The sequence below is a fragment of the Halichoerus grypus genome, chromosome 12 (genome assembly GCF_964656455.1).
Source record: "Halichoerus grypus chromosome 12, mHalGry1.hap1.1, whole genome shotgun sequence".
NCBI classification, from domain to species: domain Eukaryota; kingdom Metazoa; phylum Chordata; class Mammalia; order Carnivora; family Phocidae; genus Halichoerus; species Halichoerus grypus.
Genome location: NC_135723.1, coordinates 75337716 through 75362457, shown reverse-complemented (window position 1 = coordinate 75362457; position 24742 = coordinate 75337716). Strand labels below are relative to the sequence as shown.

The following is a 24742-nucleotide window of genomic DNA, read 5'->3' as shown; positions in this document are numbered from 1 at the left end:
TTGTTAAAGATGTGTTAGATCATGTGAACGTTGGGGGGTGGGTGCATACTTAGACTGGAGGGCAAGATCCCTGGAGAAGATCCATCCCCACCACAAGGAAGGTAAATCTGTTTTCAAGAGTTCAAGTCATTAGGTCTATCCTTGAAGAAGAAGGGGTTATTTGTAAGAAAATTGGTAGGTTTCTGCCAAAAGGCTCTTGATCTACCAGTAAGATTGATAGTGTAGCCGTCAGTCAAAGATCTTAACTGAGAATCTGGGTCTGGACGCCTTCAGTACTGAGTCCCTACAGGTGTGGGTGCTGCGCCAGGCCCTGGCGGTTGCCAGGCAACTGAGGTGGGTGTGTTGCCCCAGGCAAGTGGTTCAACCCCTTTCTTGTCTTGATCACTTCCTGTCACTGGCCCACTTCCGGTCTCTGGCTAGCTTGGACTCTGGGGTGAAGACACGCCCAGAGACGCCCTCGAGCCGGGTGGGGGGTGGGGTGGGAAGTGAGAGGGTGAGGGGGTGGGGAGGTAGGGAGGGGCCAGGCCCAAGGGGCAGGTGGGGCCGTTGGGAACTGCAGGGACACCCTGATCCGACGGAAGGACTTGTCTCCTGTGCCGCCATGAAGAAGCTTTTCACTTTCTGGAGAAGGAAGGATGAGCCCCACAGCCCCTCCTCACACCTGCCCATAGGCCGGGCCAGCACTCATCACCCCACCCAGCCAGGCTACAACCTTCGAGATAAGGATTTAAAGAAACTTCACAAAGCTGCCTCAGTCGGGGATTTGGAGAAGGTGAAGGAGTACCTTCAGCTCAAGAAACATGATGTGAATATACGGGACAGAGAACACAGGTGACCAGACTGATGAAGGGCAGTGTGGAGAGGAAGCCGGCTCCACTGGGTCCTGTAATCAGGAACAGGACTTGTCTGGGCTGCTTCATTGGTTGTCACTCCGAGTTTCCCATAGTGGAGAGGTCTGATAACATTGTCAGGGGGTCACACTCCCAACTTCCAGCTTGTTACTTCTTAAAATGCTTACCTGCATATTTGAGGTTATTTGTGTCCTCCCTGATGGCCTCCACTCCTCCCACTGCATTAATCTCCACCTGGCACTTCACCCTTTACCCAAACTGCTGGTTTTTAATTTGATATATATATATATATATTGTCCCCAGCCACCCAAGATTTACCATAGTATTAATGTACTAATAGGAAAAAAGTAGAGGAGACCTCCCAGAACAGTGGTTGTTAAGATTTTAAGACATTGAGACAGCAAAACAATTGGCTTTTTAATTTGGATCTCCTATAATTTTTTTTTCCAATTGCAGAATATCTTCAAAAAGCCCATCACAACCACTTACTGCAAAAACAAAAGTAATTTTATATATTAGGAAACAAAGAAGTTATGTGTTTGGCATTAATAACAGCAAATATGTACTGTCTATGCCTACCTTAAAATCTCGTGGGAAGTTTTCAAGTCATAGGGTATGAAAAACATCATTTTTCATCATAATTGGGTAACTGGAAGCTATGGTTATAAAGAAGGTTTATGTCGGTTTGCCAATAGTTTTATGTCCTTCCCTCTGTCAAAAACAGAGTTATCTAAATTATTCCAATTTTTATCCTATACCACTCCATTGAATTACATTACGGGGTCATGGGTAACCTCAGTACGACTTCATTCAGGGGTCAGTTCTCAGTCTTACCCAGCTGGCATCTCAGCCAAGTATCTTACTTGCCCTATCAGTAGTATTTGAAATAATGTCTTGTCTTTCAGGAAACTTGGTTCACTTGGCACCTCTCCTACTTCTGTGGGCATTTCTTTCCAGACTCTTTTGCTGATTTCTTCTCCTCTTCCTGTCTGGTAAATATTTGAGGGCTCAGAACTTGAAATGATTCTGTGTGTCTGAATCTTCACCTGCCTGGTGAAGAGAGATTATCTGTAAATGTCCGTATCCCAGTGCCTTCCAGCATCTTTATCTCTGGCCAGACCTCTCCCCTGAACTCCAGAGTCGTGTATATAAACACCTACACTTCAACGTGGATATCTGATAGACTGTGGTGTGCTGGCAAATGTTTAATAACAGGCTCTTAGTTGAGGGTGGGGGCAAAGCAAAGGGAGGAGAAGCCCCGATTCCAAGCTACCAATGAGATGTCATTTGGCTTGAATAGTTCCTGAAAATTTAACAGCTGGTTTGTGAGAGCCGCTGGCTCCATTACATCCCTGTTTAAACATCTCAAATATCCCCAAACTGTGCGCCTGTTCTTCCTCCTCAGACCTGCATCTCTCTTTCTAGAATAACCAAATTCTTTTCTTTGAATTGTTAGACCAGAAACCCTAGCGTCATTCTTGACTCCTCTCTTTCTTTCATATCATCCATCTGATCTTGTTGGCTCCACCTTCAAAATATAGCTAAAATCCAACTATTTCCTGCCACCTTCACAGTTACCATTCTAGTCAAAATCTCTATCCTATCCAACCAAAATTACTGCAGTGGCCTCCTAACTAGTTTTCTGTCTTTTAACCTTTTCAGTTTATTCTCAATACAGTAGCCAGAAAGATCCTATAAAATGTATGTGAAATGAGTCATTCCTTGCGGTAACAACTTCCACTGGCTTTTCATCTCATTAAGGGTCAAGGCCAAAGTCCTTCCAGTGGCTCATTCAGCCTTACATGACATGTACCCCCATCCTATTATCTCTCTGATCTTCTGTCCTACAACTTCCCCTTCATTCATCTCCAGCTTCCCTGGCCTCCTTAGTGTTCCACAGAAATGCCAGAAATGTATTTAGGGCCTTTGGACTTGCTGTTTCCTGTGCCTGAAGTGCTTCTCCCCGCCCCCCACCCCCAGATATCCACATGGCTTCCTCTCACTCTCTCACTCCCTTCCGGGGTTTATTTAATTATCACCTTATCAGCGAGGGCTACCTTGTCTACTCTTTGTACAATGGCAAGTTCTCTGTTTGCTGACATTTCCTATCTTCCCTGCCTGATTTTTCTCTTTAGCACTTAATACTGTCTGGTATGCTTTCTATTTTAAGCTTTTTGTTTACTTCTTCCACTAGCAGGTATGATCCATAAGAGCAGGTATTTTTGTCTCTTTTGTTTTTTTGTTTGTTTGTTTTTGGTTTTTTTGTTTTTTTTTTAAAGGTTTTATTTATTTATTTGAGAGAGAGAGAATGAGAGAGAGCGAGTACATGAGAAGGGGGAGGGTCAGAGGGAGAAGCAGACTCCCTGCCGAGCAGGGAGCCCGATGCGGGACTCGATCCAGGGACTCCAGGATCATGACCTGAGCCAAAGGCAGTCGCTTAACCAACTGAGCCACCCAGGCGCCCTGTCTCTTTTGTTTGCTGCTATATCTTCATCACCTAGAACCCTGCCTAGCCATAGTAAATGCTTACTAGATATTTTTTGATGAATACAATGCATACATACATACATACATACATATGTATTTTTAACTCATTATAAACTTTCCTTGAAGTGAAACCAGTTAAATATTTGATCTTAAAGGCATTTGCATGGCCTTTTTAATTCAGTAGAAAGCAATTATAATTAATATAACTTGTATATAAATATCAATAAGTACATGAAGCAAATACTTTAACAGTATATGATCTGGCATGTTCTTGAGTATCGTAACTTCTCGAACTAAGACTTACCTCTAACTTTGTGTTTTGTTATATTCATATAGAACACCTTTGCACCTGGCCTGTGCTAATGGATATTCAAATATTGTATCTCTCTTAATTGAGAAACAGTGCAAAATAAATGTCTGCGATAGTGAAAACCGGTCTCCATTGACTAAGGTGTGTTAATTTTTCCTTTTCGGAATGCGTTTGAGTTCTAGTTAACTTTTGTTGGATTTCATAGTTTAAAGCATAGTATTAAACGTTAGTTTAATATATCCCATCCTGAGTAGTAAGTTGGTGACTCATCTATTCTTGTTGTATTGACAGGCAGTCCAGTGTGCTAAGGAGGATTGTGCTACTATTCTTCTAGGCCATGGTGCAGACCCAAATCTGGCAGATTTAGATGGCAATACTGCTCTCCATTATGCTGTCTGTGGCCAAAGTGTCTCATTAGTTGAAAAATTGCTTGAGCACAAAGCTAATCTTGAAGATCAAAATAAGGTAGTCTATTAAAACTAACATTATATTTTAGAAAGCAATGGAAGAAGGTATGTATTGCAGATATTCATATCTGTTGAAACACATGTTAGATGAAGCGTGAGTTTTCCAAAATGAAACTGGGGAAAAGGAGAAGAATGAGATGATCAAACACTGATAAGGTTTTCCTTTTTAAAAGATCTTGGTCCATTTCATTTCAAACTATAACACTGACCTCCAAAACAATACTATATTTAACATTGATAACTGTTCAAAGGCCTATATCAAATGAGAAATATCTGGTTTCCCTATAAGTTGATATTGGTTAAAAATCATAAGCCTACATTTTTGCCTGTCTTATTTATATACTCATGGATAATGATATTAGGGTTAAATTAGAAAATCACTTACTATACTAAAAGTAATCCAACTCTCCTATTGAGATAAGTTTTGTGGGTTTTTTTTTTTAAGCTTCTTAAGTTCACAGCCCAAAATAAGTGTCAGCCTTAGAGGTCTATGGAATCTCAATGATAACAACATTATGAAATGTGAATTGATGGTTTGTAATACTTATATTAAATGCTAGGTGCTCTTCGCTTTAAATACTCCAGGCTGCTCATGCCCACAATTTGAATTAGGCCTAAAGTAAAAACTTTGATTTTATTTTTGAATGACCCAACTCCAGTTTATTTTCTTAGTCTCTGAAATCATATTTTGGTATATATCAAAACCTTTTTAAAATTAAAGTGTATATTCAGACGTTTCTTACTAACACACTTATCTCTTAAATTGAACTTAAATCTAAAAGGCATACAATGTTAGTACAATATTTTAAATAATCATTTTGAAATAATCTTTTCAGGATGGGTATACTCCACTGTTACTTGCCATTACTGAAAATAATGCAAAAATGGTAGAATATCTTCTGAAGAGAGGGGCAGATGTGAATGCTTCAGATAAGAATCAAAGGTATAATAAATGCTAAATAAGACCTACAACTATAGCTACCTAACAAGACAATACATTTTTTTGTGTGTGTGTGTGTGTGTGTACATTTTGTGATATTGATAAAAGATCTGGCTATATATTTTAGGTAAATTACCTAAATTCCCAGGATCTGTTTCTGTAAAATCAAACAGTTGGTCCAAATTGGTAGGTCATTATTATTATTCTTTATAACATTAGAAGTACAATCTTACACAGAAACTCAATCTCTAAATCCTAGGTGCTGTAGCTAAATGGGAGTAGGTACCCAGAGCCCCAGACATGCCCTTCCCTAGCATTTTGAGATATCTTGAAAACACTGTGGTTCCAGGGAGCAGGGACTAAAAAACATTGAGCTAGGGCACCAGGGTGGCTCAGTCGGTTAAGTGTCTACTTTTGGCTCAGGCATGATCCCAGGGTCCTGGGATCAAGCCCCGCATTGGGCTCCTTGCTCAGTGGGGAGCCTGCTTCTCCCTCTCCCTGTGCTGCTCCCCCCCTGCTCGTGCTCTTTCTCTGTCAAATGAATAAATAAAATCTAAAAAATAAATAAATAAACAAACATTGAGCTAGCTGCTTCCTAGAGACTCTTATTTTTAGGCTCTGTAATATAATGTGATTGGTACACCTTTTTGAGCAGATCTGCCCCACTTTTTACATTCTTGCCCTGACTCTTTCCCTGATAGTCTACATTTGAACGGTAAATTTGGAAGACTAACTTTTAAAAAAAAGTACAAGACATGTTTAAGATCTATAAATACACGTTTATGTATCCCTCTTGCTCCAGAACAGCCCTTATGATTGCTCTAAGTGAAGAACCAACAAATTTAGTCAGTCTTCTTCTTCAGCAAGAAGTGGACCTATCTTGCCAAGATATTTACGGATTCACAGCTGAGGAATATGCTTCTTTCAATGGTTTTACTATGTAAGTGGTACTGCATATCTTTTAACAATTGTATGGGATTTGATCATAAGGAAAGAACCATGAGCTCCCAAAGTACAAAGCTGACAAAGACAAAGCTCTGCAGTAGGGGTAACCATATTATGAATTCTGGCCACATGGATCCAGGGATCCTTGATTTCACCTGTTTGTAGGGTCGAATCAATATAAGAACTGCAGGTATGCTGAGTCTGCAGATTAACTCCCAGTGGCATGGGAATTTGAAGTATGTCAGGACAGTGATTTCAGCAAATAGTGACATAGCCAATAATAAAACATCTGGGTAATAGTGTTGGGCAAAAGTTGATTAATCTACACAAGCCTCTTTCATTGTTTTTACACATTAGTAATGTAAAAATTTTATTCAAGTTTTGATTATTGTTTTGTTAGCTAACTTTAGTTTGATAAGTTTTCAAAATTCTTAAGTATATATTCTCATTAACCCAAAAGACAGAACTTTTCATGTATAAATATGCATTTCTAATTTTAATAGTCAATGAGAAAGTAAGATGAAATGAACAGAAATTTACATATAGCTAATGAAGTTAAGTAACATAAAGGTATTTTCCTTATAAGTTCATTTTAAAGTAAAATTTTAATTATACATAGGTATTTTTTTCTAGTTTATTGTTTTCTTGTTCTTCCACCTTTTATCCACATTTTAGTGATATCTTTTAATCATTAATTCCATATGGACATCATAGGGGTAGGAGGAGAGGAAAAAAAGAAAGGAGAGAGAGAGAAGTAATTTTTATATATACATTCAGATGTTTATTTTTAAAGTCTAAACTGAACTTTATAAACTAAGGGATTCATAACCCATTAAATATATAAACCATAATTGAATACAGTATTTTCTTTGCAATACTGGACATATGTACCTTGCTTTACCTTGGTTTAAGCAAACCATGTTATAAAAATTAAAGTATAGAGATAAATTACTGCTATTCTATGCTATGAAAGGATTCTTCATTTTATAAAAAGAATTCCTGTTCCTTTTAAATAGGGAATTTTCCTTATCATTTAAAAAGTTTGGATATAGGGGCACCTGGGTGGCTCAGTCGGTTAAGCAGCCGACTCTTGATTTCAGCTCAGGTCATGATCCTCAGGTCCTGGGATAGAGTCTGTGTCAGGCTCTGCGCTCAGTGGGGAGTCTGCTTAAGGATTCTGTCGCTCTCCTTGTGCCCCTCCCCCTGTTCATTAAGGCTAAGTGTTATGAGCTGAATTGTGTCCCATTCCTCCCTCCTCAAAATCATGTGTTAAAAAGTCCTAACCCCCAGTACCTCAGAATTTGGATGATTGTATTTTGAGAGAGGGCTTTTATTTATTTATTTTTTTTTTATAAAGATTTTATTTATTTATTTGAGAGAGAGAGAATGAGAGACAGAGAGCATGAGAGGGAGGAGGGTCAGAGGGAGAAGCAGACTCCCTGCCGAGCAGGGAGCCCGATGCGGGACTCGATCCCGGGACTCCAGGATCATGACCTGAGCCGAAGGTAGTTGCTTAACCAACTGAGCCACCCAGGCGCCCGAGAGAGGGCTTTTAAAGAGATGTTAAATTAAAATGACTGCAGTAGAGTGGGTCCTAATCCAGTTTGACTGGTATTCTTGTAAGAAAAGGAGATTAGGATATTGAGACACCAACAGTGCTTGTTGCCAGAGGGGCAACTTTTAGGTGAAGAGTCAGCAAAGCAAGGAGAGAGGCCTGGAACAGATCCTCCCCTTACAGCCCTCAGAGGAAACCAACCCTCCTGGCACCTTGATCTTGGGTCTCCAGCTTCCAGAACTGTGAGAAAACAAATGTCTGTTGTTTAAGCCACCCAGTGTGTGGTATTTTTGTGAGGCAACCCTAGCAACCTAATACATCAACAATAACCTAAAGCTATTTTTTCTACCTTGCTAGTAGTTTATTTGTGATAGCAGGAAGAAAAGGACCAGAGAATGGGAGTATGTGAAATAAAAATGGGGTCTGTTAAGGGAATTGGCTTGAAAGGAGGCTTGAGGTCAGCAGCAAGTGTAAGACATACTGAGAAAGGCACTAGCTAATATCTAAGGTTTTGATATGATGATTCTATATTATGAATTTAACTATTTATGAATCCTGGAATTCATATATATTTTCTCTTTATGGATAGATATCATCAATTAATTGCCAGTTATGGAAAGGAGAAGAAAGTTGAACAGACTAACTCTGAAGATACAACCTTGGGCACTACATTTGATAGAGAAGAACTGAAGGAAGGTAAAAAGACACAAACTAAACAAATAGTTTTAATGGTTTGCTTTTTAGAAAGGGACTCAGTTAAATAATATTTAAATTCGAAATAGAAATTTTCTCCAATTTTGAATTGCTAAATATTTTTAAGAACTGTTCTTTGTAATTAAAACATTTTGACACTGTGTTGACTGAAAATGTAAAGAGCTACCAAATGATTAAGATACTTTTTATCCATAGTTTAGTTATAAAAAACAAAATATGACTAGTTATAATAATTACCAGTTATAAAAAACAAAATTTTTAATAATATAAAGCTATTAGTAAATTTCTAAGTTTATTCTAAAAACACTTCAGCTAAGTATATTTGATAATTGTTAATATAATATATACTTAATCATTACATAAAACTTAAAATTAGGTAGCAGTATTTGTGAATTGAAAATACTATGCATCTATTAAAATAATTTTTGGTGCTTATTTTCAAAAAAACAAAGAGTTATTTAGATCTGTAAAACATAGCTTTTTTGTTTGTTTGGTTTTTGGTGGGTATAGGTTACTTTGACATTTTTTTAATTGGATGACATAAAAATTTTTACAGTTATACTCTGTGAATACACCAGCAAACACACTCCTCCCCTACCCTTCAACTATAGTGTAAAAAAGAAGAAAAAAAAAAAAAGGAAATTTAAGACAGAGAGGGAACCTGATGGCAATAGGAGATCATATGACTGTCACAACTATTCACTCTTTCTTCATCCCCTCAAATCTATCATTATGATACTTAGAATAGTGCTTGGTCCTATTGCCTCGAGGTGACTGAATTTAAGAGAGAATTTACCTGAATTTTCCTTTGTAACTTAATCTTACACACTCAAGAAATTTTGTTTTTTGGACTCTGGTTCTTCATCCTTATATGCTCCTCTCCTACTGTCTCTCTCTCTATCTCTCTCTCTTATAATGTTCACGCAGCTATAAGAAGTAAAGAATTTCTGTGATTAATACTTCAGTTCTTTAGGGAAATAAAGCAGTAGAAAGTTAAAAATACCACTCTTATATTTTGAGTATCTCCTGAGGCTAAACAATTAAAAACACCCCCATTCCTTTTACCCATGGCAATACATGTTGCAGTTTTTAATGAAATGTTAATCTTTGTACGTTTTGAAGCATAATAGAAATATTAGGTCAGGAAAATTGCCCAAACACATTAAAAAAGATGGTGAACATTAAAGGTTGTATTTCTGTCAGATTCCAAGGGGATAATTTAATTATTCATTTTTTTAAATGACCATAAAATACAGAAATATTGATGCTAATTGTTTTGTAGCTGAGGCGTAGAATTTAAGAAATATACTTAGGAGTGAAAATATTTGAACACAAATGAAGACATTACAAATATTACTTGTTTTCTAGACATATAACCTCATTTCTACAAGTCCTTTGCTGCTGCCTTGAATTAGAAAAGTCTGTTTTGAAAGAGCAATTAAATGAAATGTCACAGCATTTCATTGACTACTCATTTGAAGAAAAGTTTGTTAATGGAGAACAATTTTCACCTTAGAAGATGTGAAGAGATTTCAAAAGACAAACATCTAGATCATGAACTATCAGTTGAAAGGATACAATTTGTGTTCAGCTTATAGTCAGCAAAAGTCTTTTTAGTCAGAATTTTGAATGGAGTATTCGTAAGTGTAAACTTTGAAACATAATATGTTAGGCATGCATTGGAGCATTTAAATAAAGTAAAAATATTACTATGTCAGCTATAAAATAGAGGAAAGCATTATAAATAACCCTGTGTAAATGGAAATTCTCTTTTATTTACAAGCACTTTCATTGACAAAACCTTTTTTCTTTTTTAGAAATACCACAGTAATACATATTGAGAAAATTTAGGTATTACAGAAAAGAAAAAAGGAAATAAGAAAAGGTATCACTCATAGTCTCATGACCCAAACAAACATCTGTTAAATTTCTGGCATGTTTTCGTAATCTTTTAAAATCTGCTAAACTTTTTTTTTTCCTCAAAGGGAATTTACAATTTTGCATTTAAAAACAAAATACTGAGCACATAGTTTTCACTATGCTCCTTGCCGTACCTTGAACACATCCAGCACAGTCTAGCTTCGGGATGATTCTGGGGAAGACTCTTCCTTGTATCCTTGTATCCTAGGACATTCCTTTCCTCGTAAGGGACATCAGTGAAGGCTTCTCTGGTTGCCTTGCCATTCTGTCACTTATGATGCTTTATTATCTACTCCTCTCCCCCTTGCCCTTTGGATTGCAAGATGCATGAGAGCTTGAACTTTTTTTGTTCACAGTTAAATCCTCATCACTTGTAAAATGTCTGGTGATAGTAAATATTCAGTTGCCAGATACAGTCATACCTCATTTTATTGCACTGTGGAAATACTGCTTTTTTTTTTTTTTTTTACAAGTTGAAGGTTTGTGGTAACTGCGTCAAGCAAGTCTACTGGCACCATTTTTCCCACTTCATTTGCTCACTTCATGTCTCTGTGTCACATTTTGATAATTTTCACAATATTTTAAACTTTTTCATTATTATTATTATATTTGTTATGGTGATGTGATCAGTGATCTTTGATGTTATTATTATAATTGCCTTGTGGTGCCATGAACCACACCCATATCAGACGGCAGACTTGATTGATCAACATGTGTATCTTCTGACTACTCCCAACTTGCTGTTCCTCCTCTGTCTCCCTCTCCTTGGCCTCCTTATCCTCTGAGACACAACAGTATTGACATTAGGACAATTAATAACTGTATAATGGACTCTAAGTGTTCAAGTGAACGGAAGAGTCTCAAGTCTTTCTCTTTAAATCAAAAGCCAGAAATGATTATGCTTAGTGAGGAAGGCATGTTAAAAGCTGAGGTAAGCTGAAAGCTAGGCCTCTTGTGCCAGATAGTTAGCCAAGTTGTGAATGCAACGGAAAACTTCTTGAAGAAAATTAAAAGTGTTACTCCAGTGAACATATGAAAGATAAGAAGCAAAACAGCCTTATTGCTGATGTGGAGACAGTTTTGGTAGTCTGCATAGAAGATCACCAGATACAACATTCCTTTAAGTCAAAGCCTAATCCAGAGCAAGGCCCTAACTCTATTCAGTTCTGTGAAGGCTGAGAGAGGTGAGGAAGCTGCAGAAGGTAAGTTTGAAGCTCACAGAGGTTGGCATAAGGTTTAAAGAAAGAAGCCATCTCCATAACATAGAAGTGCAAAGTAAAGCAGCAAGTGCCTATATAGAAGCTCCAGCAAGTTACCCAGAAGATCTAGCTAATGATAATTAATAATAATTAAGATAAATAATGAAGCTGGCTACACTAAACAACAGATTTTCAATGTAGACAGAACAGCCTTATATTAGAAGAGGATGCCATCTAGTATTTTCATAGCTAGAGAGAAGAAGTCAATGCCTGGCTTCAAAGCTTCAAAAGATAGGCTGACTCTCTTGTTAGGGCTAATGCTGGTGACTTTAAGAGGAAGCCATTGCTCATTTACCATTCCAAATATTGTAGGGCCCCTAAAAACAACACTGTATCTACTCCGGTTATGCTCTGTACATAGAACAACAAAGCCTAAATGACAGCACATCTTTTTTCAACATGGTTTACTGAAAAATTTAAAGCCCACTACTGCTCAGACAAAAAGATCCCTTTCAAGATGTGACTGCTCATTGACAATGCACCTGGTTACCCCAGAGCTCCGATGGAAATGTGCAAGGAGATTAATGCCTATTTTCATGCTAACACAACATCCATTCTGCAGCCCATGGCTCAGGGAGTAATTTTGACTTTCAAGTCTTATTATTTAAGAAATATATTTTTGTACAATTTTGTAAGGTCAGAGCTGCCATAGATAGTGATTTGTGTAATGGATCTGAGCAAAGTAAATTGAAAACCTTCTGGAAAAGATTCACCCTTTTAGATGCCATTAAGAACATTTGTGATTCATGGGAAGAGGTCAAAATATAAACATTAACAGAAGTTTGGAAGAAGTTGATTCCAACCCTCAAAGACAACTTGGAGGAGAAGGGTTAAAGACGTCAGTGAAGTAACTGCAGATGTGGTAGAAATAGAAAAAGAACTAGAATGAGAAGTGGGGCCTGAAGATATGACTGAATTGTTACAATCTCATGATAACACTTTAATGGATGAGTTGTTGCTTCTTATGGTTGAGCAAAGAAAGTGGATCCTTGTCGTTAAATTTACTCCTGATGAAGATGTTATGAAGATTGTTGAAATGACAACAAAGGATTTAGAATATGATATAAATTTAGTTGATAAAGCAGCAGCAGGTTTTGAGAGGATTGATTCCAATTTTGAAAGAAGTTCTACTGTGGGTAAAATGCTATGAAATAGCATTGTGTGCTACAGAGAAATCATTTGCAAACAAGTCCATTGATGCGGCAAACTTCACTGTTGTCTTCTTTTAAGAAATTGCCATAGCCACCCTGCCCTTCAGCAACCACCACCCTAGTCAGTCAGGAGCCATCAACATTGAGGCAAGACCCTCCACCAGCAAAAAGATTAGGACTCACTGAAAGCCCAGATGATGGTTAGCATTTTTTTAGCAAGAAAGTATTTTTAATTAAGATATGTACATTATATTTTTAGACACAGTGCTATTGCAGACGTAATAGACTACAGTACAGTGTAAACATAACTTTTATATGCACTGGGAAATCAAAAAGTTCATCTCAGTTTATTACCAAGATGAGAATAAATAGCCCAGGAACTCAATAGGAAGAGAGCAGAGTTCAGACTGTGAGGACTTTCTGTGTTAGCAAGGACTCAACAAGCCACTAAAAGCAAGGCAGAAGAAGTCTCCATGGGACCTGCGCCCAGTTGAAATTGGGATCTGCAGTGATAAATGATGTAAATCAAATCTTGCTGGGTGGTCTAAGAAAACTTTGGAAATAAAGATAACCCAAATGAGAATAAATAGAAGCTATTCAGAGATAGTAGTGAGGGAGTCAGCCATCATCACTTACATTTGACAGAGACTCAAAGGAAAGCAGGAAAGTGGAAAAGCTCTAACATTGAAAAAAATGGAAGACTTCATACTTGAAGTCTAATTGGGGGTGGTTGGCATGGGGAAGCTGCAGATTGGTTAATTAGAAGTGTTGCATTTTATGTGATTAATTTGAAGAGCATATTTGGCTTTCTCTGGTTAGTGTTGAGTTGGAAGCAGAAAGAGGGAGAAGTGAAATTGGCAGTCATGACAAGGTTTTGGTCAAAACCTTCATTCATTCATTGAATTCTGGGCTGATTTCAGAGATTATGGATCAGAGTTCTATTTTCATATATGGTCTGGCTATTGTCCATTTGAATATTCACTCTTTCACAAATATTCTAAGATTAATTTATCTCCTGACTTCTGAATTTTAAGTCTCGACAAAATGTAAGTACTTTATCAATAAGAATTATTATTAAGATTTTAAAATGAGTTTTCTGCCCTCTACAATCATTATAAGAAAAAATTTGCCAACTTCTCTACTTCCTATATATATATATATATTTATTATTTCCATTGATGTTTTAGTAGCAGAGTGGAAAAGATATAGTAAACTCAAATACCTACCTAGCCACTTAGAAGCAGAAGAATGTTCAAGCTTCTTAACTATAACCTCAGTTCCTTCAATGTAATAGAAAGAAGATAAACGAATCACTTCCCAAGATTGTTCTCATGAGGCAGATCTTTTCTCCTTTATACTACATTTATACTACTTCAGAATCCTTGGAATCATGTATCTTTGATATAAGTTATATTGATCGGCTACATGATACTCTAATTCACTATGATTCACTCAGACATTCCCTTACTGTGGGGTATTACATTTTTTTCCCATTTTTTTTCTCCCATCATTAAATACTGAAAACCTTATCTTGCTATCCATGTTTTCTTCTTGGGAATTATGTCCATTGGAGACAGTTCTATGACTGAGATTACTAGTTTACAATGTATGAAAGTATTTATGTTTCATAAAATACACTACCAATATTTTTCCAAAGTCTTTCAGTGTTTTAAGATCCACTTGAATCAAAAGTTGACTGAAAAAAAGATTTGACTGTGTTGAAAAATATGGAAGACCAGAAACCATAAATGACCAAAGCTACTTTCTTGTTTGGCCATTTCGTTATATTCTTTTATAAGAGCGGGAGGAGAGAAACACATTAAATAGATTTATATGAAAGATTTATTTTGAATAATAGATTTTAAAATGAAATTCCTTAACACAAAACCATTTTGCATGTAATTAAGCTGGGTACAAAAGTAGAGGGTTGATGATGTTCACAGTTCTTTAAAGTTGTAGAGAAATTTCTTTAAATCTTGTCAGTATCTATGACTGAATTCATGAAACTCATTTGGCATTAGGGATAAAGTTTAAAGCTTTTATTAAGTGAGGCAGAGCCAGAAGAGGAGAGGAGAGACTGTGAAATGCCTTTTTTCTTTTCATCTGGACAGGGTACTTCCCCCTTTGTCCTCATAGGTTTCCCTTCAGGGACGTGTGCTATCAGACTCTGAAACCATGGCAGGGACAGGGGTTGCTGCATGGGCTCCCAAATTATAATCCCCACTACCTTCCAGATGTGGGAGTGGAGTAAGCTCCAGGAATGAAGCTTCTGCCACTAGAATCAGAGAGGGTGGAAATTGCAGGGTGCCTAGGGAAGTTTTCTGGGTGACGAGGCTTTCCCGGTGTTGCAGCCCCAGGGCAGCAGGGCCCTGGTATTGTGCAAGCCAGCTTGTCCATAGGCTCTAGTGCCCACCCGAACGCCACTCCCCCCCCCGCCACCAACCACTCTGCTACCACCGGGTCTAGCAAAGGACACAGCAGCCCCTGGGCTTTTCCTAGACCAGAGAAGGGGGCCGGACCAGCGCCTGTGCACTGGGTCCCTGCGGCTAGAACATGTGCACCCGCCCAGAGCTACTGCCTGGTAGTCAGGATTCGTAAGAGTTTCCTTAGCTTCGTTGCCTTCCTCAAAAGTGCGAGGTTACAAGCAGCGGTGCTTTGATGCTGGGCGTCACCACTGCAAGAACTGCTTCTATGACCTCCAGGTCCGGGGTGGGATCAGGCGGCAGCGAGAAACAGGAAACTTGGGCAGCATCTGGATTCATTCAGGCGATCCTCAACCCACTCCCCAGAATGATGAAATAGGTTGTGTTCTCTCTTGGAAAGGAAGGGCAAGTGGCAGTCCAGGTCCTCTTCCAGCCAGAGGAGAGACTGCGGGGACGTGGGCGTGAGTAGTGACAGGCCTGAGTCCCACTAAGAGAGCTCAGGAAATCCACAGGGGTGCTGAGTGGGGAACGTGAGGTAAGTGCCCTATAATCTTTTGATGGGGATCCATAGCCTCACCTAAGAGTCATAAAAAACAGGTAATAGGGACAGTGTGATAGGAGGCTGATAGGGCGCGGCCAGGAAGTGGTAGAGACATATTCTGGGAAAAACTGGTGTGCCTGCCCTGACTCCACCTACATGTGCAGCTAGACATGGTCTGCGTCCCCAGTGAGGCATTTTTTCCCTTTCTAAGGCTCCTCAGCATCTGGGGCATTGTAGCACTTAAAATAGTAACTTCACATAGGATCCCAGACAGTGTGTCTCTTGGTCATTCATAAATCAATATTTTAACATCAACAGCAGCAACAACAACAAACTTTTAGTGGAATCCTGATCCTTTCATTATAGGACACATTACGGACAATTTTAAAGAGGTTTAACTAAATTTAAATAGTAATAGAAAGTACATAAATCATCATTTCCTTTTCCAGTATACACATTTTAAATTATCAAATATTAGCATATTATAGGAAAGTTTATAATGAGAGAAAAAAACTCCTATAATATAGAAACTTCTGAAGTAAAAACATTTTTGATAAGATCAGAGATTTTTAAAATAGATTTTATATTTTAGAGCGCTTCTGGGTTCACAACAAAATTGAGCAGAAGATACAGATATTTCCCATATACCTCTGTCCCAACACATGCATTGCCTCCCACACTATCAGTATAACTCACCAAAACTATACATTGGTTACCAAGGATGAACCTACATTGATACATCATAGTCATCCAAAATCGGTAGTTTACATTTACTCTTGGTCTTGTATGTACTTTAGGTTTGGACAAATGTATAATGTATAATGTATAATGATATGCATCCACCATTACAGTATCCTACAGAATAGGTCCATTGCCCTGTCTGTGTTCTCCCATTCATTCCACCCTCCCTCCAGCCCTTGACAACCTCTTTTTACTGTTTCCACAGTTTTGCCTTTTCCAAAATGATATTTGCTGGAATCATATAGTATGTAGCCTTTTCACACTGGCTTCTTTCACTTAGTAGTGTGCATTTAAGTTTCCTCCATGTCTTTTCATGGCTTGGTAGTGCATTTCCTTTTAGCACTAAACAATATTCTATTATCTGGATATACCACAGTATCCATTCACCTACTGAAGGACATCTTGGTTGCTACCAAGTTTTGCAATTATGGATAAAGCTGCTATAAATGTTCATGAGCAAAATTTTTCACAGACATAAGTTTTCAACTCCTTTACGTAAATACCAAGGAGTGTGATTACTGGATTATATGGTAAGAGTATGTTTAGTTTTGTAAGAAGATGACAAACTATCTTCCAAAGTGGCTGTACCATTTTGCCTTCCCACTGGCAATGAATGAGGGTTTCTCTTGCTCCACGTCCTCACCAATATTTGATGTTGTCAATGTTCTGGGTTTTGGCTGTTCTAATAGGTATGTAGATCTCTTTGTTGTTTTAATAACACACTTTAGGTAGGTAGGTAGGTAGGTAGATAGATAGATAGGTATAAACTATATGCTTTACTAAGGCATCTAAGAAAAACCTTTGGAGTGGAGAGGTGCTCCATGTTCTTGAACAAAGAGACTCATTTATCTAAAATATGTAAACTTTTATTATTTTAGCAATTTCCTATAAACCAAATCAAAATATCAAGATTTTAAAAATTAGAATTATTTGTGATGCTATTCTGGTATACTTTTATGATGATATTAAGAAAAATTTTGAAAAAAGATAAAGAGATTTATAAATTTCCACTAATTATTGTTTTACTGACAGCATAATAGATGGACAAATGAATGGAATAGAATAGAAAGTTTAGAAACACATCCAAATATCAATGAGAATCAGTATTTGATCATTATGAAAATTCAAATTAGTAGGGAAAAGCTAAATGATTCGTAAGTGCTGGCCCAGATCTCTAGTAGTGAACCATACGTGGACTCTTAGAGTATAGCTCTGTTAGTGCACAGCGGAGTGCTCGGGTATTGTTTCCAAAGCAATCCCTCATTTCAGTCAGAACTTTACGTGGAGCCCAGATCATCCCCCAGATCTTCAGGCTAGATTCCCTTTTGAGACCTTTGTTGTTCTTGCTAAGAAATCAGGGCTGTGACTAGGATGAGGCAAGCAGGACACTTAGGATGGAAATCCAAGGGTTGCTAATAGGGACCCGCTGAAGCCATCAGATTCCGATAGTATTGCAAAAAGGCATCAGTTTCCTTTCTTTGCTCCTAGATGGTCTCCCAAGACCTAAGTCCTTTGTAGCTGCCTGTGTCAGACTATGAAAATTCCTGTCATCTTCCTCCAGAGCAGTGGGGGACTGCTTACCTTAGATTCCCACTACTAAGGTCATTTACTCAAGTCCTAAATTTGATATAGTAATGAACACCTCCCATGTGACTCCTGTCTGTACCTCAGTTTTAGGAGAGGCTGCCATAATTTTCAAGGTTCAACAGGATCCTCTGAATCTAGAGGAGCTAAGTCTCTTAGGGAAGGTTTATTCAAACCCATCCATGTATCACAATCCAAGTATAAAAAATAGTTTCCATCTTCCAAAACAATTGGGGATCAACATAGAGATTAAGCATTATTCTCACAAAGATTTTCTGGTTTGGAATGTGAGTGAATAGAATGGGAATAGTTTTCCACATCAGTCTTGACTTGATCTGTTAGCTGTCTCCCATTAGCATGATTGGCCACTGTTAATAGAGACCCTAAAGTTTCTTATATACAATCACAAATTTGTTATCTAATGATTTATAATATATGTAACTTTAGTTACAAGTGATGTAGTAAGTCATGAAATTACTTACCTGAGTGCAAGTCATGAGTGCAAGTCATGAAATTACAAACCACAAGCAATAAACCACCTAATAAAGTAATATTAGGATTTAAAACATTTTGTGAAAACTGCAGAACTTTGAGACCTTAGCAACTATGTAAAAACAGACAGTGGGTTCTATTGAAGGATCCAGAATAGGACAGTAATAAGGTTAATGAGCACATTCTTCTGTTGCTTCACTATCTCACAAAATACTTGTATATGTTATGTCATTAAATCCCCACAACACTTGGGAGTTAGGAAGGTCAGGCAAGAGCCACATCTTACAGGAGCCAAAGAGAAAGTACTTTACCAAGAAAAAATAGCTGTGTGTCTAAACTGGGAGAAGAACTAATTTCAGGACTTCAGGATCTTATCATGTGACCTCTGGTTAATTTAATGAGTTGTACTGCTTTCAATTCAGGACTACTCAGTGATAATTTTTCACTTAAATGCTAATATAAAGCTAGTATAGCTCAGAAGTTTGAAGTGTATAGAAATTATATACCAATTTTATATAACTGAGTTAGGAGCTTTTGTCTGTTATGAGAAATATGAGTATTGTGGAATATAGTTGGTACATCATATCAGTATTAAAATAGTAATGTTATTTATTACATTTTCTTCTATATAATAATCACCATGTGATTCCTAAGAAAAAAATAATAAAGGAGATCCAAATATTCTTTATTTCAAACATAGCTATCAGTTAAAACTTCTGGTAGTGGATTTTCTCTTGTTGATTCTGCCAAAGATATAGAAAGTAGGATTATGAAAGTTTTTGTAATAAAAGAGCTATTTAAAAATCAATATGTAAATTTCATTGTTTTTCTTAAAATTCTACAATTTATTATTATTTAAGATGTTCATTGTGAGATTCTGAAATAATGTCTGAAGAGAAATTTAGTTTCAGAAGTTTACTAAATTCATTAAATCCATATGGTGCCTTTGTATACATTAGAAAACAAGTGTTATTTATTTCTATATAATTAGAAACTGGATTTGTTATAAAATGGGTTTATTATTTTTACAACAAATTATTTCTTGTAATAAATGATAGCAACTTATTCATAATAAAAGCACCTATTTAAATAGGGACTGTACACGAACACAAAGAAATATGAACTTCAATAAAAGATGTCAGGTTATATTCTTAATTTACTTTTGCAGATCAGTATAGAATTTGGAAAAGCAATTCCTTATTGAGAATCACAAATTCTTTTATATGTTGTTACATTAATAATCTATTAACCTTTCTCTTTTGTAAGTTGAAGAGAATGAGTTGTTCCCATTAGAACAAAATATTTTTCTTCCATTTGTTGGCTAATTATCATGATTTACTGTCTTAATCCATTCGGGCTATAACAGAGTACTATAGATTAGGTGGTTTAAACAACAGACATTTATTTCCCATAATTCTGGAGGCTGTAAGTCTGAGATTAGGGTGCTAGCATAGTCTGGTTCTTGAGGAGGGCCTTCTTGGTTTACTTTGTGTCCTCAGATGGCTGAAAGAGCTAGCTAGCGATCTCTGGTCTCTTATGGGGGCACTAAACCCATTCATGAGGGTTTCTGTGACTTGATTACCTCCTAAAGGCCCCACCTCCAAATACCACCACATTGGAATTAGGGTATCAACATGTCAATTTTGGGGGGACATAAACATTTAGTTCATAACATTTACTAATTTTGTTAGAACAAGACATTTTATTATCATCAACCAGATTTGTATTTGTAGAATAAATATATAAACATCCCATTTCTGGACTTAAAGTTTTAATAGAAGTGCAAAAATAGGTCACAAAAACAAAATTGCTGTAATGAAAATTGTGGGGCTTGAACTCACGACCCTGAGACAGACCTGAGCTGAGATAAAGAGTCGGACACTTAACTGACTGAGCCATCCAGGTATCCCTAAATGGTTGATCTTAAACTTACTAAGTAGAACCTCCAAGTAGTTCAGAGTAGGTAAGTTCTTAGCGTGGGACCTTTTCATTTATTCTTCCAAGAAAGAAGAAATAGCCATGTTTGCAGGACTCTATTCACAGGGTACATAAAATGGCTAGGATTAAATGAGTTTACTGCCATCTCTCTGAGAACAGGAAGGAAATACACTTGTCTCTTCTGTACTCCCTTCCCCTGGCCACTGGAAAGTTTTTGCAAGGATCATTGTCTCTTACTTGTTTTCTAATGTGGCAGAGTATGGTGCCTCTAGACCTTATGATGGGTTCTTCATGCTAAACTGAACAGTCTCTACCTACATTCCCTCCTTGAACTAAAGAATTAGCTAAGTATGCTATCTCCTTACTGCCCCTAATGGATGAGGTCTAGAAAAATCGTGCTGTTTAAATTTGTTGTTCCCCAATTATAATACCAATTCTTTTCATGATGCCATTTCTGTTGATTTTATTGGGTTAGGATTATGATAACTATAATTCACTTGTATCAAATTTTGATAAATCACATTCTCCCTTGCATATAATAATTTGTGATGGTGGGGAGGATTTTAATGTATCAGTTGCCCACCAAGAGTATAATTAATACTCTGGAATATTCTCCAGTTGTGTTCCAAAGGGATAGTTTGTGGCCAGGCATAAGAGTATTGTACTCATAATATTATTATATATTTTCCTATTGCTGATTCAAATTCATTCTTACTTTTTAGTTATGGATGAGAGTTCTGAAGAAGACCCATTAGCAGGTAGGATTTTTATTGATTTATTACCTCTTAAATAAGGGAATGAAGAGAAATGGAACTAACATTTATTCAGTGTTTTACTCTGAACTAGATAGGACATTATGTGCTTAACATGTGTTCTCTATATAATAATCATAATAGCTCTGCAAAGTTACCATGCTGTCATTTTCTTCTTTTTATTAATTACAAAATTGTGAGTTAGGGCACTTGATTAATTGGCCCAAGATCCCACAGTTAAAATGTGCTGAACCATAATTTAACTCCAAGTCGGCCGGGCTTTCAGACCAACCCCCCTCCCACCCCGCCCCTCCATGGTAGCTTTGTATCCACAGTATCAGGAGACAGGATCCAGTTAAGATCCTGGATCCTCGATCTTCAAGAAGTCAGATTTAACTGTATTTTTTTCTGAGAAAAAAAAAAAATTAAACCAAAGCAAACACAGGTAAAGGCCTAGAGTTTGTTCTAAAATGTTTGATAGTTAAAATAGTAATCAATACTTTGTTTTCACCATCAAGGGTTTGAGGGCAGACCTCAGTTAGCTCTGGTCTCAAGACTGTAGATTATTTGATTGCCTCCTCTTTTCTCAGATTACAATCAGCGAAGGAAAAAGATACTTAGGGTAAAATCCCGGAAAAGCCAGGTACAAGCTCCCAGTAGTCCTCTCCCAGTGGAGTTGCGCCGATAGCACCTAAGTTTCCCAGCAATAATACCTGACGACACATGCCAAGTGTTGCTAACCAGAGAAACTCTCTCAAGTCTTGGTGTTAGAGGGTTTTTACCAGGGCTCTGTGAATACTGTTTATAGATACATAGACAAGTAGCTCCCACATGACTAACTTCCATTAGTCTCCAACCCCTGGAAGTTCAACCGAAACAAGCATGGCCCAAGACTTGAGGCATGCAAAAGCTCTCTTATCAGAAAGGATATTCCAAGGGCTCAAAGGTTATCTCCCCAGAAGACAGAAGGACAAGGCCCAGTCCTTTTTTTGGAGTGTGCAGGATTTGAGCTTTACTGCACAGATAAATCAGTCTATTACTCAAGGAATTATTACACATCTTGCTCATTCTTGCCTTTGTGTTGACCAACGTGGAAAGCTTTCTCAACCATTTATGCAAAGCCTTACTATCCATAAGGACCCAGCACAAATCTGTCTGTTTACTTGAATTCTCCTCTGTGCTCCCCCACGTCTCTGCACATAGAAGCATTTGCAAGCTCTGCCATACATTGGGCACATTTATATATTGCCTTCAAATAACACTTTACCGGTCATGTCCTCTCTCAGTGAAGGTTCTCCTATAGTAAATTCTCAGGAAATGAACCATTATTGATAAATTGTTTAGATTATTCATTCTTTAATGTAGAATTTTATTTGCCCTAAACTATCCTTCCAATCTTTATAGGATACTTAGTTTTAATATACAAAATAAAATATGCAAGTTCTTATTCATTCTCAATTTCAGACTTTTAGCATATTCCCATTTCCCATTTATCTTTTCACACTAAAGAGATCTAATCTTTATATGACATCTAATCACTGACTGTTTTTCTCTATACTTTCTCTACCTCTGGCATTTAAAAAAAAGTGGTGATCAAAACTTCACATCACCTTTTGCACAAGGGAAAGATACTTATTTCCAATAAACTTACAGTTCTGTACAGAATTTTACTAGTATTTTTCCATCAAAGAGCTTTATCAAGGAATGCTCTTAATTACTTCTGAGTACTTTTCCTAGGTAACAATAGATAACTTAGAGTCCTTCATTCAATATTAGGATATATGTTAGCTATTGTTAACACTGACACATTACTTTGTTCCAGGTAGTACTGTTTATTATCTTAATCTTCATAACAACTCAAGGAGGGTTGTCCCATTTTTATTGAGGTACCCAAGACATGGGAGATTTATTTGCTTAAACTACCAGCTAAGTCTGATTTCCTTCACTGCCATGCTACACTGGCCTCACCTGACTCTAATTTTAAAATTCCTCAAAATTATACCTCCTACTTATCTTTAGTATCTCTGGTCCTTTTCTACATAACTGTGGTAAAGTTTACCCAAGTCAGGTTGAAAGATCTAAACACTTTTTAAAACTTTTAAGATAAAATTAAAAAAATTTAGCTATCATTTTGACCTCTTTAAAAAATTATTTTTAAAATGTTATATAAGCCATATTGCAGTGCTTTCTGGCAACTTATCAGTTTATGAATTTACTTTGTAGAGTGTAATTATAATCTATGATTTTCCTGATAGAAGGCAAATTAAGTGAAACGTAAGATACAGTGTGCATATTTTCAGACATCAAACAGAAACATTTTCCTGCCTGCCCCCCAACACACACACACACACACACACACACACACACACATTTTTCATACATGACCTAAGTGATGTATCCCCCAGAGATGTGTCCCACCCCTATCCCCTGCTCCTGAATTCTTTTCCTTTTAACATATTTCAAATGTAATAACAATTCGGTACCATTTGCATTATTTGGTATTCGTAAGGCCAATATATAGGAAAAAGAAAACAAAAACCAAAGGTTCACAGTATAATTGAATATTGCCCTAGTGAGGAGAAAGGCCTTATCATATGGTTGAAAGAACACTGGGGTAGAAAGAATCGCATGGTATTTGGATCCTAGTTTTAGCAATACTTGACCTGTGCCACTTCTGGCAAATAATACATCTATAAGATAAAAGGATGTTTAAAAAAGAAGCATGTACAAAAAAGATGGAAGCAAGTTATAACAAAAAATCAATACAGAAAGTGGATGTTTAAAAAATTTAATGCTGCACCCAAGATCTGAAAGGTGTCTTGCAGAATAGTTCTCAACTCCTCCATTCACCAAATAATGCCAGTGGGCAGCAGATGGTATTGTTAACTAATGAGAGAAAACTGCTGGTAAAGTCCTCTTTTGCCTTTATCCTTAGTGTTACACAACCTATACACACTCTCCAATGTTAAAACAGAAAAAAGGTTGGGAAAATGATTAATGCAAATTAGATCCAATTAAAAAGACAGTTTCTAGTCCTTTAAATGAATCCAAGCCCTATAAGTTACATCCTAGACTACTTAAGGAATTTGACAAACTCACTCATGACCCTGGAGAGTAAACATTTGAGTCAAGATGATTTGGTTGAGGTGCTAAGGACAGATACAAGCTACACAAGGACAAAAACTTCTTAATATCATTCCCTGGTATATCCACAGTTGCAAGCCTGGTACCTGGTATGCCTTAAAATGGCTTTACAAATGTCACTGACAATATTCCAAAATATACTTTTTTTGTTTGTGGAAACATAGAAAAGGGAGCAGTGATCACTAGGAGGCAGCATTGATTCACGAAGACCAGCTATGCCCATGTCACAGTTTCTCTGCTAAAAGAGGAATAAAGATCACAGCAAAGCATTTGACCAAATTTCACATAAATAACCTCGTAAACAAGATGGGAGAAAAGGACTAAATATCTTGTAATTAAACAAATTTGTAGCTGTTTGAATGGGAACACTGTGCTGTTTAATGGCTCAGTATCAATCTAGGTGGAGAGAGCTCTGCCTTATCAACATTGTTTTTTTCAGTCTTACATGTAAAGAATTTTTTTACCAAATTTGCCAATGACTTAAAAACGGAGAATAACAGCCCATGTTAAAAAAAAAAAAAGAAAGCT

General features: G+C 37.1%; 1 protein-coding gene across 1 annotated transcript; it reads left to right on the top strand.

Annotated features, from left to right (window-relative positions):
* The first annotated feature begins 601 nt into the window (after window positions 1–601).
* Window positions 602–21758, top strand: ANKRD7 (ankyrin repeat domain 7). Its single transcript, XM_078059827.1, has 8 exons — window positions 602–831; window positions 3675–3789; window positions 3940–4113; window positions 4952–5058; window positions 5858–5995; window positions 8145–8251; window positions 21041–21076; window positions 21661–21758. Exons 1-8 carry the CDS (start codon window positions 602–604, stop codon window positions 21756–21758), a joined length of 1005 nt encoding a protein of 334 aa, XP_077915953.1.
* The last annotated feature ends 2984 nt before the right edge of the window (window positions 21759–24742 follow it).